The following is a 15,029-nucleotide window of genomic DNA, read 5'->3' on the forward strand; positions in this document are numbered from 1 at the left end:
TTTCTACCCATTGGTCCAAATTCTCCAGGGGAAGTCAGAAAAACCTATCTCTCTCCTGTGTTTGACATCTCTTCATTTCTCTGAAGACTGTTTCTAACTTTTAAATGCAGGTAACCTAAGAGAGAAATGCAGATGATTTGTCATGCAAATTATTTTCCAGTGTGCTGTTATAAAGACACGTTCTTCCACCCCATCCCCAATATGCCAAACACCCAAATGTAGATGCTCAATTCCAAATAGGCACCACTGCTATTAATGTGCATGGATCTAGGCTTTGCAAAGAGGAAAATTACTGTATTAAAATTTCTTGAAGGAAAGAGAATCGGAAGGCTTGGAGTAGTATCCTGCCTCGCACTCCAACCACCCGTGTATCATTAGGCAGGTCATTTAACTTCTCGGAGCCTGTTTCTCGTCTGCAAACTGTAACAAAACCTACATCAGCAGGATGTGGTGAGGCTCAGCGCGAATTCTCGATAAATACTAGTCCTCAAATGTAGCAAGCTCCGCAGTTCATTCGATGCGCTCGGCGCTCTTGCACCTGCGGGATTCCCCGTCGCGAGCCGGAGTCTGCGCTCTGGGCTCGACTGAGGCCCCCTGGCCGCTCGCGCTCCTCGCTCCTTCTCCAAGATGGCGGCGGTCGGCTGCGCGGAGGCGGGATCCGGGCCGTCCGAGTGAAGGTAGCGGCGAGCGGATCCCCCACGAGGCCGGGCTGGGCGCCCACTCCAAGGCGGCAGCGGCCCCGCCCCGCCGCCACCCCCCACCTGGGGCCCGCGACACCGCCCGGGGGGCGCCGCAGGCCCGTCGCGGCCTAGCCCAGGGGCCGAGCCGGGGACTGGAGTAGCGGCCGCAGTCCGCCCCCGGGAAGGGGCTGGAGCGGGCCGAAGGAGGAGGACTGGCGGGAGCTGTTCAAACGGGGAAGGCGGGAAAGCTGCGGGGCCGGGAGGGGGCGTGCGGCCGCCCCGGGGGCCTGCGGGCTGGGGCCGCCCCTCCCCCTGCCCGGGCCGTCTCCGCCCTCCGGGGCGCCGGGCGGCCGCCGGGGACGCGGGAACCGGGGTCGGGGCTGCGGTGCGGCTGGGCACCCGGGACGCGGGGTCCGCTGGGCTGTCAAGGCGAAGGGGCCCTGGGACCGGGGCGACGGGAGGTTGGGTCCACGGCTGGCGGGAGTGGCTGCGAGGAGCTCGCTTTCCCTCGGCGCCGAGCTTTGTGGAACTAGCTGTTGCTGCGGACCTGCGGGGAGCGTCCCGTCGCTTTGCCGTGGGGACCACCGACGAGGTGGCCCTGGGGGCCGTTTGAGGAAATAGCCGCTGTTGTGTGTACTCTCTGCGTGTGACCCAGTGGGAACGCGCCTCCGTGGTGGGATCTCCTCCGTGCGGGCCCGTGTTCCCCCCGCAGCTATTGCTTGTAGATTCACTTTATTTGATGTCACGCAGAGGAAGAGAAATATCTCACTCCCTTCTTTCTGATGGTTAAGCTGGTGGCTGGTTTTGTTTCCTCGTAGCAGAATAAATTAAAAAAAAAAAAAAAAAAAACCTGAATCCAGCATAAAGCCTGTTGATTGGAGGAGGCTGGATAAAATTTGTATTGCTGATGTTTGGGGAATGTGCGTTAGCCGACCTGTGCGGTGGTCGAGGTTCCGTTCACTTACACTGCGATCAGATGATCCCGTCCTCACCCTGGGCCGGGCCGCGGGCATCTCTGCAGTTTCCAGAGCTGGCAGGGGCTGTGAGTGCTGCATAGGTAGGTTCTCGGAGCAGGGAATGGCAAGAATTTGGAGTCGCTCTGTTCCGAGACTGGAGGAAATCTCGACCAAAAAAAAGAGAGAGAGAGAGAGAGAGAAGACATCACCTGCCCATACCCTAGAGGTAACAACAACAAAAATTCAGAAACGGGCAACAGCTGAAAGTGCGTCTTGCTTTTCCTGTGCTGACCGGCAATTTAAGTTCCTGAAAGGACTTCTGGGAGACGAGAACAGTCTTCAGCACGGCTCGCACCCTGGACTGGACCTGGGTTTCGGGATTTCGCTTCCTGCCTGGTTTCAGGGGCTTACCCTGTGCCCTGTTTCAAGACTCACTTAAATTCTGGGATGAAGAGGCCGGGTGGTGGTTTCCGAGGTGGCTCAGATTACCTCCAAAAGAATCACCTTCTGAAACTTTTTTTTCCCAGTATTTATAATTTGAACTTTCAAAATAAGCAAGTACTGGTGAGGATTTCGGTTTTTCCCTAATTACTCCGCGAATCCAGAAAGCTGCACCTGAACAGGACGGAAATACCTGTCTACAAGAAAAATAGCAGCTCTGCCTCCCCTTTTTTATTTCTTGAAGAGAAGTCCCAAAAGAGCCATTTAATAATTTGCACATTTTAAAAGCACACAGTTTTTATAATGATGTGTATCTTACTTCTATAAACAATATTAAATAACAAACTTTTACTTATGTTGTCATTTCGTAGCACACTGAGAGGAACAGAATTGTAAAATCATGCCTGCCTCTTGAAGTTGACAACATTTAATTCTATAAACTTCAAAATTGTGGAATTCAGGAGAATGGGTTTTAACACCCATTTTACATTTGCCAACACTTAATGTCATTGTACCCTCTATTTTCTAATGTGAAAATCAAACCTAATATTTTTCATTTCATTAATCCTCACAATCCGCTACCTAACCCTGAACTCTGAATTTATCATCATGGATAATATTCAAGACCCGTAAGGAATATCGTGAGTCATCTGAGCTTACATATGTTGCCCTAACTCTGCCTTTCTTGCATACTGTTGCTTAAGACTTTATCTGGTTTCATCTTTGTTCTGTGAGTCAGCAACCAAAACTAACCCCTAGGCTGCAATAGTATCCTGGTTTTACGGAACCTAGAAACTCAGGGTCCATCAGTTCCCTGGCTCTGTGACACACGGTAGTCCACTGTGTTTAAGTTTAGTTATTTCAGCTGCCCTGACTTTTGGTGAATCGGACTTGCCTTCAGGCCTCATTCATTTTCTTTTACCAGTTATTTAATCCTGCAATTTATAAAACGCTCTTCAGTGCTTTTTATGAAAATGTAAAAAGCAGCTGGCTTCATTCTAATAGGTAGTGCCAGCACACGCTTTCTCTGCTGGCCTGTGCCTTGGAGGATCAGCTCCTAATTTGCTGTTCCCTTTCACAGCTTCTTAAATCCACTTGCTGTTTTCCAGAGCTGTCAGTGAGGAGACCATGCACACTTTCCACAGTCCAGCAAGTGGCCATGGTCATCCCACACTGTCCTCAGAGGTACTTACTCGTGTTTTGACAGTTGCTCAACTCCTGTATGTTAGTTTTGGTGTTACCAAAGGGAAGGCCTGGTTGTCAGTCCCAGGACCCACCTCTGCTTCATATGGAAGTGGCTTTCGTTGTTGACAACAGATGGTGGCCATATTGATGATGTAGGATATTTAAAAATATCTTGCTTATTTTTAGAGAGGGGGGCAGACAGGGAGAGAAACATCACCCATCAACTGCTTTTTGCACACCCCCAACAGGGGACCTGGCCTGCAACCAGGCATGTGCCCTGACTGGGAATCGAACTGGCAACCTTTTGGTTCTCAGGTTGGTTCTCAATCCACTGAGCCACACCAGCCAGGGCATGATGTAGAATATTTAAAATTTTTTCCCCATCTCTCAAACATTCTTTGTCAAAATTCATTTGGCAGAGGACACATTTAACTTGAGGTCTCAAGTTGCGGTATCTGTTGGCATTATCAGCCTGTGAAAACTAATGGGATCTATGTATTTTTCTAATAAGCTCAATATTTTAGCGCCAGTAAGACGATACGCTATTTTCAAATGAATGGATATAATTTCCTATGACATTCCCCTTCCCGTTACCCCTTTTGGGGTTAGTGCCACTTGGGTGGAAAGGAGAAGGCAGTAATTTCTATTTGAGAAAACTTGATGCTTAATGCTAAATATGAAAAACTGGCTACATTATGTATCTTGCCTCATTATATTTGTACATGAGACCTGACTATTTCCCCTCCATTTCCTAGGAAAAGGCCTTTGAGCAAGTAGTTTTTCAGTTTATCTTTAAAATAATTTAGTTCATTTTGTTTCTGTTCTTCACTCTAGCTTCTTTGACCTTGACCAAGTCCACTTCTTAGAGAAGTAAAGAAATGCTTTTTTTATGTTCCTTAATCTTACTTATCACTCATTCTGGGTAAAAAACTTTTTTCCTTTCTACTTTCAAATTAGGCATATCTGTGCTTTGTATAACTTGTGCAGTTCTCTCGTTTATTTTAAATGTGACTCTTATGGAAGTTTTCCTTGTTAATTCATCTTTTACAAAAGTTACACACTTCAGTATTAGCCATACCTACTGAAGGGATTGGCAGTGTCTCATCGAAGTGTCCTTCGGCATTTCCAAATCCCATCACAGTAATGAAGGTAAAATAAAATTTAATAAACGATCGATCATACCAACTTTTAGGCATTTCTCTAACTGGATGCGGACATTCTGAATATATTTAGTTACGATGTTTAAATGTCCTGCAGGACTTGTGACGTTGCCTGTCCTTGTGGAAGATTTAGCTTGCAGTGTAGATCATGGCTTGGCGTCTTCAAAGTCAAAATGGACGTGTAAACTTGATTACCAAAAAAATATATTAACAAATTCAAGATAATACGTAAAGCATGTATATTACGGTAATTCTTTGAATCAGTGAAAACTTCAGTAATCGTAAATATTTCGTCACCAGTGGACAAATGATAACTCTTCCTTATTTTCCCCCAGCCTTGATAAGCCCTGATGGTGTTGAAACCTGTCATAGGGCCAGCTGACACAAGAAGTGGACCTAGTCTTACATTTCTGTGATTCGAGCAAACCAATCACATGGCCCAACAAAAATGCATACCAAAAAATGATCAAAGATCTTTAATATCTATGCAATGTTATCATTTCTGTCTAAATGGCACTACAGTAGATTCTAGGCTGTTATCAATCCAAATGCTCGGATTTTGTGGTCTCGAATGTGTGATGTAATCTGTCTCCCTCTGCATCCTGCTTTACCTGCATTTGGTAACCATGACTGAACTGTCCCTCTGACTTAATGTTGGCCTTTACTCTGTCTCAGTGTTGTCAGTCCTGTTGGCATTTCAGAAATTCTCATTAATTTTGAAGTGATTTTTATGTGGGAGGTATTTTATATACTTCCCCAAACAACAGCTGTAATTCATGAATCAAATCAAATTCAGCCACGTGCACTTCCTACAGTTTCCATCCCAATATATTTACAGAACGAGGAGGTGACAAGACACTCCTTTCGGTCCTGCTGCCCTTCCAGTCGCCCTTGGATCACCGCGCATTTCCATCGGGACGGCTGCTTCTCCACCGTGATTTCGAGTTACAGGAAGGTTTTCCTTCTTTGTTTCCCAGACCTGGTCCTGTAGACGGGAAGGAGCCTGGACACAGAGACACATTCTCAAAGGCCCTGCAGGACCGCCATGGCTTATGATGACACCGTGAAGAAAGAAGGTATGACCCCTTAATCTGAGAAGCATTTCGAAGGGGGTGTCCTCTTCAGTCCTTGCAGCCCGTGGACATAGAGACCAGGACTGGCCATGACAGCCTGGACTCCCAAGTGATGATCCAGAGCACTGTTAAGCCTCCACGTCATCCCCAGACTGGGTCCATGGAAACGAAAACCAAGACAGGGTTCCAATACAAGAGTCTGAGATATAGTAGTCTATTGGGATGATCCCCTGCAGCACTCGTGGTCCTTGCCAGCTCCAGTGTGCGGGAGTCTGGGATAGGAATCACATACTGGACTCCCACAGAGCAGCACAGCATGCGAATCCTTACTCTTTTCAGCCTTACTTCTGCAAGTCTGTGTCCACCTGCCAAATCACAGCTAAGAAACCATGTCTGAGGATGCACTCTGGGAATTTGCATTGCATAGAAGCATTGCTTCTTCAGGTTTGATTCTTGTATTTACAGCCAAGTCATCAAGAAGTATTGTCCCCTTGGATCTAGCCTTGTATTCCATTGGACTTACTGAAACACTATTTCAATTTGGAAATGGAGGGACTTGTTGCATTACATAGGTGGTGATTTCGTTGTTTCTCACTTGCCTCTCATTTCCTTTCCTTTCCCAAACAAACCGATGCCTCTCAGATTGTTTTGATGGTGACCACAGCTTTGAGGACATAGGACTAGCAGCCGGCCGAAGCCAACGAGAAAAGAAAAGGTCTTACAAAGATTTTTTAAGGGAAGAAGAAGAAATCGCTGCTCAGGTCAGGAATTCTTCCAAGAAGAAGTTAAAGGTAAATTCTAAACATTTGAATTAGGAAAGTTTTAAACTATCACATATCATATTTCCTAATATTTGAAGAAAGAAGTTTCCTTTAAAAACTTTTAAAAAGAAAAATAAACAGCATTTGTGTCTATTTTTATTATTTTCTGTTTTACTTTGTTTTCCAAAGTCAGAAATCATCAAAAAACAAGATTAGGTCCAAGCTGCTTTTGCCTCATCATCTTATTCATTGGCCAATTCTTCCTCTTTGATTCCAGGACAGTGAACTTTACTTCTTGGGGACGGACACGCACAAGAAGAAGAGGAAGCACTCCTCTGATGATTACTACTATGGAGGTAAGGATGGGAAAGTCCACAGCGGGGACAAACACATCACTGGTGCTTGGAGTCGGGGTAGGGGCAAGCGATCCAGATGTTGCTGACTCAGTGGCCTATTTAACAGGACAGTGGTTCTTGTTCTGAGTGCCGATAAACCAGTGTGAAGGAGGAGAGAGGTGGAGGGCTGGTATTTTGGAGGATTCAGCATAGAAGAACAGTCTTCATTTGTGATACACCAGGTACCAGGTTCCTTCTCCCCCCAATCATCCACGTATCTTGCGCCCATTGTTCTTTAGCATCCCTTTTGCCATAGGTAGTCCTGGGCCCTCTGGCCTGCACCAGTGGGTTAATTCTCAGTCCAGTGCACATCACTCACAGACCAGCTTTTCTTAGCTGTGTTATGTACATAGCTGACAAGACTAACTCTTCACTACAGTGGGCTTGTCCTGGACACAGAAACAAACAATACTCTGCAGCGTGATCTGAGTTGTTGACCCTTGAGCAACATGCAGGTTTGGGGCACCGGCCCCTGCACAGTCAAAATTCCACGTGTAACTTTAACTTCCCAAAAACTTACCTAATAGCCCGTTATTGACTGGAAGGCCTACCACTAACATAAACAGTCAACACATATTTTGTATGTTATATGTATTATATGCTTTATTCTTACAATAAAGGTAGAGAAAAAACAACGGTACTAAGAAAAGCATAAGCAAGAGAAAAAGTCTGCATGTGAGTGGACCTGTGCCGTTCACTCTGATGTTGTCCGAGGGCCAGCTGCACTCACAGCCCCACAGCCAACAGTCCGTTCTTGTGGGCACGCTCTCCTTGGTTGCGTGTGAAGACTCACTGAAGAAAAACAACTTTAGTGACGGAACTGTCTCCAGGGTCCAAGGTGGAATCTGCCATCCAAGAAGCACGTGGGCATCATCTCTGAACGTTAGGAGTCAGTCAAAGGGCCTCCCTTTAAATCATTCCTGTTAGCGTCTTCCTCTTGTCAGTTGGGTGTTTGGGGTGAGAGAGGAAACTTGTTGAAGTTTCTTTGTCACATGGACACTACTTCTCTTGATTATTTCTAGATATTTCGTCTTTGGAATCGTCACAGAAGAAAAAGAAAAAGTCCAGCCCACAAGCTGCTGATACAGCTATGGACCTGTTGAAAGCTATCACTTCCCCACTGGCAACAGGCTCCAAGCCCTCCAAAAAGACAGGGGAAAAATCCTCTAGTTCTTCAAGCCATTCAGAAAGTAGAAAGGAGCACCACAGGAAGAAAGTAAGTGGGAGCAGTGGGGAGCTGTCCCTGGAGGATGGCGGCTCCCACAAATCCAAAAAAATGAAGCCGCTCTATGTGAACACTGAGACACTGACCCTTCGTGAGCCTGATGGTTTAAAGATGAAACTTATTCTCTCACCAAAGGAGAAGGGAAGCAGCGCAGTGGATGAGGAGTCTTTTCAGTATCCCTCTCAGCAAGCAACTGCGAAAAAATCCTCTAAGAAATCAGCTCGGGATGAGCAAGGTGCTTTACTCCTAGGACACGAGTTACAGAGCTTTCTGAAAACAGCCCGGAAGAAGCACAAGTCGTCCTCAGACCCCCGTTCTTCTCCTGGCCCTGAAGGCTGTGGGTCTGATGCCTCCCAGTTCCCAGAATCCCACAGTGCTAACCTGGATCTTTCAGGGCTTGAACCTATCCTAGTAGAATCAGACTCATCCTCCGGAGGGGAGCTAGAGGCCGGCGAGTTAGTGATAGATGATTCTTACCGGGAAATCAAGAAGAAAAAGAAGTCAAAGAAGAGCAAAAAGAAGAAGGACAAGGAGAAGCATAAAGAGAAACGCCACTCCAAGTCCAAGAGAAGTTCAGGACTCTCTGCTGCAGCAGCGGGAGAAGTCGCAATGACACCTGGGCCGCCCCCCAGCATCCCCTACACTGGAGCAGCAGCCCCTCCCCCCCCACTTCCTGGCCTCCACGCAGACGGACATGGTGAGAAGAAAAAGAAAAAAGAAGAAAAGGAGAGAGAGAGAGAAAGAGGAGAAAAGGTAAAACGTTTCTTTAAAGTGTGGTGGGGTTAAGAAATGAAGCAGGTTTTTCCTGGGCAGTAGTAAGTGAGCGTGGAATCAAGCAGCCCGAGGGAAACCATTGGGAATGTAGCAAGGTAAATCTCTTGGAATGACACAAAGTATAAAATATCACCAATGGCTGTATCTGTCTGGAACAAAAGAGCAATCTTAATTATTGGTGGGTTTTCCTGACAGAGTTCTCCCATTGTGCCAAGCATAGGTTTAGGAATGCCGTGGCTTATTCTGACGGGTACTTAGAACTCATGGAAGGAGCCAACTCAGCAGCAGCACTGTCTGCGTGGTTCGGTTGAGAGATATGAAAAGGTGTTTTATGAGTTCATTTTGAAAAATGTGTTTTTAAAATTAGAACCATGACCAAGCTAATGAAACAAGCTAATGGCCTTCCACTGACTGGTGGTGGCTGCTTGCTGGTATTGTTAGTGTCCAGTGGGTGTTCTTCCTCCACGAGGGCTTACTGTTTGCAAGCCCTGTGCTGCCATAGGAGCTGGGAGGTGCAGAGATGAGCCGGAGCAGTTCTTGACCTTCGGGAGCTCCCTTCGGAGAGAGGGATGAGAAATCAGTCGCCCTGGTTTGATTTTTTTTCTTCACAACTCCAGAAATTTTCTAGCAATTGTACTTCAGGGACTGATAACTATGTCATTAAATATTTTTGTAGAAATTCAGAATAACAGTAAGGAAAAATCAATTATAGTTTTGCCACCTAAGGACAGCCATTTTCTTTCTTTGTTTATACTGCAAAATGATAAAATCTAAAAGAAAAAATTACTAAAAAAGACAAAGTCCAATATACTATGAATTTGGGAATGGCAGTTCATTTCAGTCTATAATTGAGGTTCACCTTTTTCTCCCCACTACAAAGAGTGCCTTTTTAAAAAGTACGTATGTCTCAGAAGGAAAAACAAAACTATACCTTTGAAGCCCAGAATCAGTGTGAGCGTAAAGAGCTGTATGGTCAGCCCTGGCCAGGTGGCTCAGTTGGTTGGAGCATCGTCATGTAACCAAAAGGCTGTGGGTTCGATTCCCGGCCAGGGCACATCCCTGGGTTACAGATGCACCTCAGCCCAGGTGCATTCAGGAGGCAGCCGATGGACGTTTCTCTCTCACATTGATGTTTCTCTCTCTTCCTTAATCTCTCTCTAAAAGCAATGAAAAAATGTCCTCTGTTGAGGATTAAATAAATAGATAGAACTGTATAGTCAAATACTAGGTCAGGTTTTATTCATTTGTTTATTTGAAAATTGCTTCATGAAATAGTGTATATTCTGTGTAAGATTCTGTTTAACTTCAGAATTTCCATTCTAGTGACATATGATAATGTCAAACTGATTTCACAGCGCTGAATGGGGGAGGGCAGGGTGGTCAGAGAAAGCCTGAAGAAGAAAGAGGGAGGGAACGCGTGGAGGCAGAGAGATGTTTGGGAAGTAGCATTGCAAGACAGCTGAACTCCAGTTCTGGGTTTCCAGCTGTCCGGTAAGTCTTTCTCCCTGGATGCTTAGGGTACCTCACACTCCCAAACCCGCCACTCCTCCTTTATCCTTCTGAATTCCTCATTTCCTACCTGTCGACCCAAACTCAAAACTACATGCTTGTCATTTTTCTCACCACTTCATTATGAAATTTTTAAAAGAGAAATTTGGAATAATTGTACGATGAACACCCTGCCACCCACTGAAATTCTATAGTTAATATTGGGTTGACCAAAAAGTCTGTTACATTTTTTCCATAAAATGAAAGATACATTTTTCATTTTCACCAATAACTTTATTGATTTGGATATTTTGAGTATGTTGGCTGTCTTCCGCTATTGGCTTCTAGTGGGTAGAGGCCAAGGGTGCTGCTAAACATCTTCCAATGAGTAAGACAGCCCACAGCACAGAATTATTTGACCAGAAATGTCAGTAGCACCAAGAAACTTGGCAAACCACTTCTGACACATTGGATCAGTCACGGCACCTTCTCCATACACTGCACACATCTTTTCTTGCATTTCACTTGCGTTTTTACCGTCCCTGAAATGTTAAAGCACAATCCGCCAGGAATGTTGCCTGTCTTCTTCCATGTTCAATACTAAAATGGCGGCACAAGAGTTCACCAATTTTGATGTTTTTTTTTAAATGCAAGCCGATAAGACAGCTGTCACGATACAAGGTAATGAAATCGTTTCGAATGAAGTTAAAGACAACGAGGGGCTACTAGAGCCCTCGTAGGGAACAAAACGCGATGCGCTTTTTGGCCAGCCCAGTCTTTTGCTGTTTGCTATCTCATACATCCACCAAGCTGTCTTTTTAACGTATTTCAGAGTAAATTTTAGATACGCACTTCACTCCTAACTACTTCAGCTTACGCGTCATTAACTTCAACTCAGTATTTGTTTTCAGAGCTTTTTTATGCTGTTAGGTAAAACTTACCTAGGATACCACCAGTGCACTGATGTTAAGTACACCACGGTGAGTTCTGGTAAGGGCCCCCGCCTGTGCGACCAAGATTCTGCGCTCCCCACCGCCATTCCCGGAGACAGCCACTGTTCTGCGTTGTTTCTAGCTTTATGGTTTACTGTTTTTAGGGTTCACGCCTACATTTCGGTCTTCCCTGCTCTCCTCTGACTAGTTCTCCCTCCTTTAGTAACTGCCCACCTCTATGCCCTCCATTACCACTGCCACTGTCTTGGGCCTCATTCCTCGCTGCGCTTCGTGTAGTAAGTGGCCTCCTTTCCAGGTCTCCCCCCATACAATTCATCTTTCACGTGGACGCGAGACTGACCTTAAGCCCACTTCGATGATGACAGCCCTCGTTCACCTTCTTCAGGGGGTGCTCACTGCCTTCATGTTAGACTGGAAGCTCCAGGAGGACCGGGTCCAGTCTGGCCTGCTCTTCACTCTGTCCCTGGTACTTGTGGAGTTCTTAAATATCAACATCCAAACCCTTGGCCAGGCATTCATAATCGCCTCTGGTTTAGCCCCTAAACCTCCCTTTTCAGGTTTGCCTCTTAATCTGCTTTGTGTTCACTGTGTGGGAGCTAAACTTGTTCTCAGCATTCTTACCGCCATCCCTCTGCCCGTTGTTTTTCTGTGCCCCTCTTCCCCGACACTGAAGCTGTGCTTCCCCTTCAACACCTAGTCACGTGCCACCTCTTCTGGGACATCTGACACTCCAGCCAGAATTAACTTTTTAAAATTTTATTGAGAGAGAGAGAGACAGACAGACGTGTCAGTGTGTTGTGTCACTCACTGGTGCACGCATCGGTTGCTTCTTATGTGTGCCCTGGCCACAACCTTGGCGTACGGGGACGACACTGCCACCACCCAAGCTGCCGGCTGGGGCCAGAAGTAACTTCTGAACTCTCATAACCACTTGCTGTCTCTCTCTCACTGCACTTCCTGTCTTCCTAATTGGAGTTCTTTGTACTTGCTCCATTTCCCCTATTAAAAACCGTAAGCTTCTTACAGATGTTCTAACTCCTTAGGGACTGTTGTAGTCACCTTGGTAGTGCCTTCAACTCCTTATGTCCTCGGTAAGCGTTTTGTGATACTTGTCAAATGAGTGAATGTATGGATGAAAGCATGTATTGAAAAAGTAGGTTGGGAGCAAATTGTAGGGATTTTTAAATTCTGAAATAAAGAATTAGGCAGTGGGCATTTTGAGCAGGGTTTAGATATGCTCTAAATCATAATTTAAGGATAAAATGATAGAGCTGTATCAGGTGTTTTAGCTGAGGGGAGACTTGAGGCAGATGGCCCAGAGGTTTATTATAGTCCAAGGTCAGTAATAAAAGCCTGATAGAAATAAAGTTGAAAGGGATAGATTCAGGAGAGGCTCTGAGGGAGAAACTGGCATGATCTGGCAGCTGGGCTTGGATCTGGGAAGACAAACATAAATGAGTATAGAGGTGTCCCTTCAGGATTTGAACCTGAGTACTTTGGAAAATAAAGTAACAATCTCCTCAAGAGTGAAGACTTACTTACAATTCCCCCATGTGGCTAGCAGTTGCTAGTGAAAAAGAATTATAGTTTAGGGCAAAAGCCTGTTGTGAATCAACACGCGGGAGGACCAAAAAATAAAAATGGAATTACCTTCTGGAGACAGGCCCCTTATGGTACAGGCTTCCCCTACTAGGTGAGTGTTCTAGGAACCCATCTGTATCAGTGCACCAGCTGGCGTTGTTGTGAGAGGCTGCGCTTGGCTTCAGTGAAAGTCTTTTGAAGACTTTCAATGCGTTTGCCCGTTTCTTGATGGGTGACTTACAGTGCACCTGCCCACACCGCAGTGAGTGTTCAGCAGCTTCTGACCAAAACCAAAAACAAACACATGACCCAGTGCCCCAACCCACCTATTCACCCAGTCTCGCCCCAAGCAACTCTTTTGTTCGTTTGTTTCCCCAGATAAAAAAAGTCCTCAAAGGGAAACAGTTTGCCTATGTGGAGGAGGTGAAACAAAAAATGGCAGAAGCACTAAAAGGCATCAAAATTGAATTCAAAGACTGCTTTGAGCAGTGGAAAAAAGGTCTCGATAGGTGTATTACATCAACTGGAGAGGACTTTGAAGGTGACTGAAGTTTAAACATGGAAGAATAACTACACAATTTTTTATAAATAAATTCCGGATTTTTTGGGGTCCCCCCGTATTTGATTGTGACTGTCCAACCTGAAGTAGTTGTACTTTGAATGTAGTCATTTGTTTATCCAACAAATATTTATGGGACACATACTGTGCCTTTTAAACCTGACCTGTGCAGAAGCCCACGTAGAGGAGAAAAGGAATGTTTCAGGAACTGTGTTCCCTGAGCCTGCAGCGCACAGGGACTGGAGGGCCAGCTGGTGGAAATGCTGAAGGCCCCTGTGCACCCTTTCTACCTCAGATTGTCCGGCCAGGACTGCAGCAAAACCAGAGAAGCAAGAAGAATGGCTGGTTTGGGAGAAGATAAGTTAGGTTTAGAGTATAAGGTATAAGCATCAAGAGATCCAGCATACCTAAATGGGTAAGATAGATAGTGAGCCGTGGAGCCAGACCACTTGGGCTTCCAGTCCGCTGTGCGACGCGGTAGCAGGTGCACTTCTCCCTCTGTGAGCTGGGGGTGACGACAGACCCACCTAACAGGGTTCTTGGGGATCAAGCGAGGCAATACATCGGGGCTTCAGTGTGGCAAGACGCTCTGGGCACCACGGCAGACGAAAAGGGGCACCACTAGATATTTCAACGATATTAAATTTTCAAAAGAAACAGCAATTCTTGACATCCGTCAGATATCTCATGAGCTACCCGCTCGAAGTAATTCACAGTTTCAGCATGCTATTGTGCATTCCTTTTAGTAAAGCCGTATCTTTTCAAAGTTGGGTTTTCTGTGATGGCTCTGATGAAAAGCAAGTACCAACTGAAGAACCAACATTCTGGGAACGTTGACTTTGCACAATGCTCTGAACAGAACATTCCGTAAATGTTAGTTGTCATAATCATCATCTCAGGACAATTTCCAGAGACCAATGGGAATGTGAGGCCTAGAATTCAGTAGAACAGTTGAAACTAGGATTAGAAGTTAGATGTCCTGTGCAGTGGATGAAATATGTGAGTAGGCGAGAGGGAATAGAGCCCACAGCAGGAGGCTGTAGAACATTCACCTTAGGGCAGTGGCAAAGGGAGGGGGCTGTTGTGTTGGAAAACCAGAGAGGGGTCAGTGTCCCGGAAGCGCGGGGACAGGCTGTCTCAAGAATAGATGGTCTCAGGCTAGAGAGGACAAATGGGTAAGTGTGGTGGGGACGAATTGGCAGAGTTCAGGGAAGAGTGGGAAGTGAAGGCAACAGGGGTGGAGCTCCTACTGGAGAATTTTGACTGATACAAAGAAGGGAAATTGGACTGTCTCCCTGGTGAAAGGTAACATTTTCAGTGTTGAGTTTTGTTTGGGGAGTGGTGTTTGTTTGTTTGTTTGTTAAATCCTGCTTTCTAAGGAGGAGCAGAGAAATCACATGGTAATTCCTTAATGATTCCCCGTAAAGATCATCCCAATGAAGTGGAACTTTCTGTGATACAAAGTAGGACGTGGTAACATTTCAAAGATACCTTCATTTTGGTTTTACTAAATCAACAAAAGCCTATTCACTACCACTCAAAGTAATATCTCTGGTATAGCTACTTCAGAGAAGTATGCCCTTTAATTATCTGTATGCTTCCAGAATGTTCCATTTTCTCTAAGCAAACTCAAGCTGGCCAGGTGGCTTAGTGCCTGGCATTGTTGCCAATTTGCTAATAAGCTACATTCTGAGCTATAACTAGACTTGTGATGGTGTTACTTACATTTTCTCTGGTGAGGCTGAAGTTGAAGAACAACAGCCGTAAGTAGTAAAAGCTAGTAACTCCTGCCCTGGCC

General features: G+C 45.7%; 1 protein-coding gene across 5 annotated transcripts in view; it reads left to right on the plus strand.

Moving 5' to 3' along the window:
- The first annotated feature begins 606 nt into the window (after window positions 1-606).
- HMGXB4 (HMG-box containing 4) overlaps window positions 607-15,029 on the plus strand; it is a 33,139-nt gene continuing 18,716 nt past the window's right edge. For 2 of the 5 annotated variants that reach the window (XM_045186943.3, XM_024579338.4), the window contains exons 1-5: window positions 614-677; window positions 5,400-5,498; window positions 6,138-6,286; window positions 6,534-6,612; window positions 7,674-8,629. In XM_045186943.3, coding sequence (XP_045042878.2) covers window positions 5,468-5,498; window positions 6,138-6,286; window positions 6,534-6,612; window positions 7,674-8,629 — 1,215 coding nt within the window. In that variant the 5' untranslated portion in view covers window positions 614-677; window positions 5,400-5,467. Of the gene's footprint in view, window positions 678-5,399; window positions 5,499-6,137; window positions 6,287-6,533; window positions 6,613-6,718; window positions 6,834-7,673; window positions 8,630-15,029 lie in introns of all 5 variants that reach the window. The other 3 variants (XM_071221094.1, XM_045186945.3, XM_045186944.3) reach the window with 3 other exon arrangements.

Source organism: Desmodus rotundus, chromosome 3 (genome assembly GCF_022682495.2).
Source record: "Desmodus rotundus isolate HL8 chromosome 3, HLdesRot8A.1, whole genome shotgun sequence".
Classification (NCBI taxonomy): domain Eukaryota; kingdom Metazoa; phylum Chordata; class Mammalia; order Chiroptera; family Phyllostomidae; genus Desmodus; species Desmodus rotundus.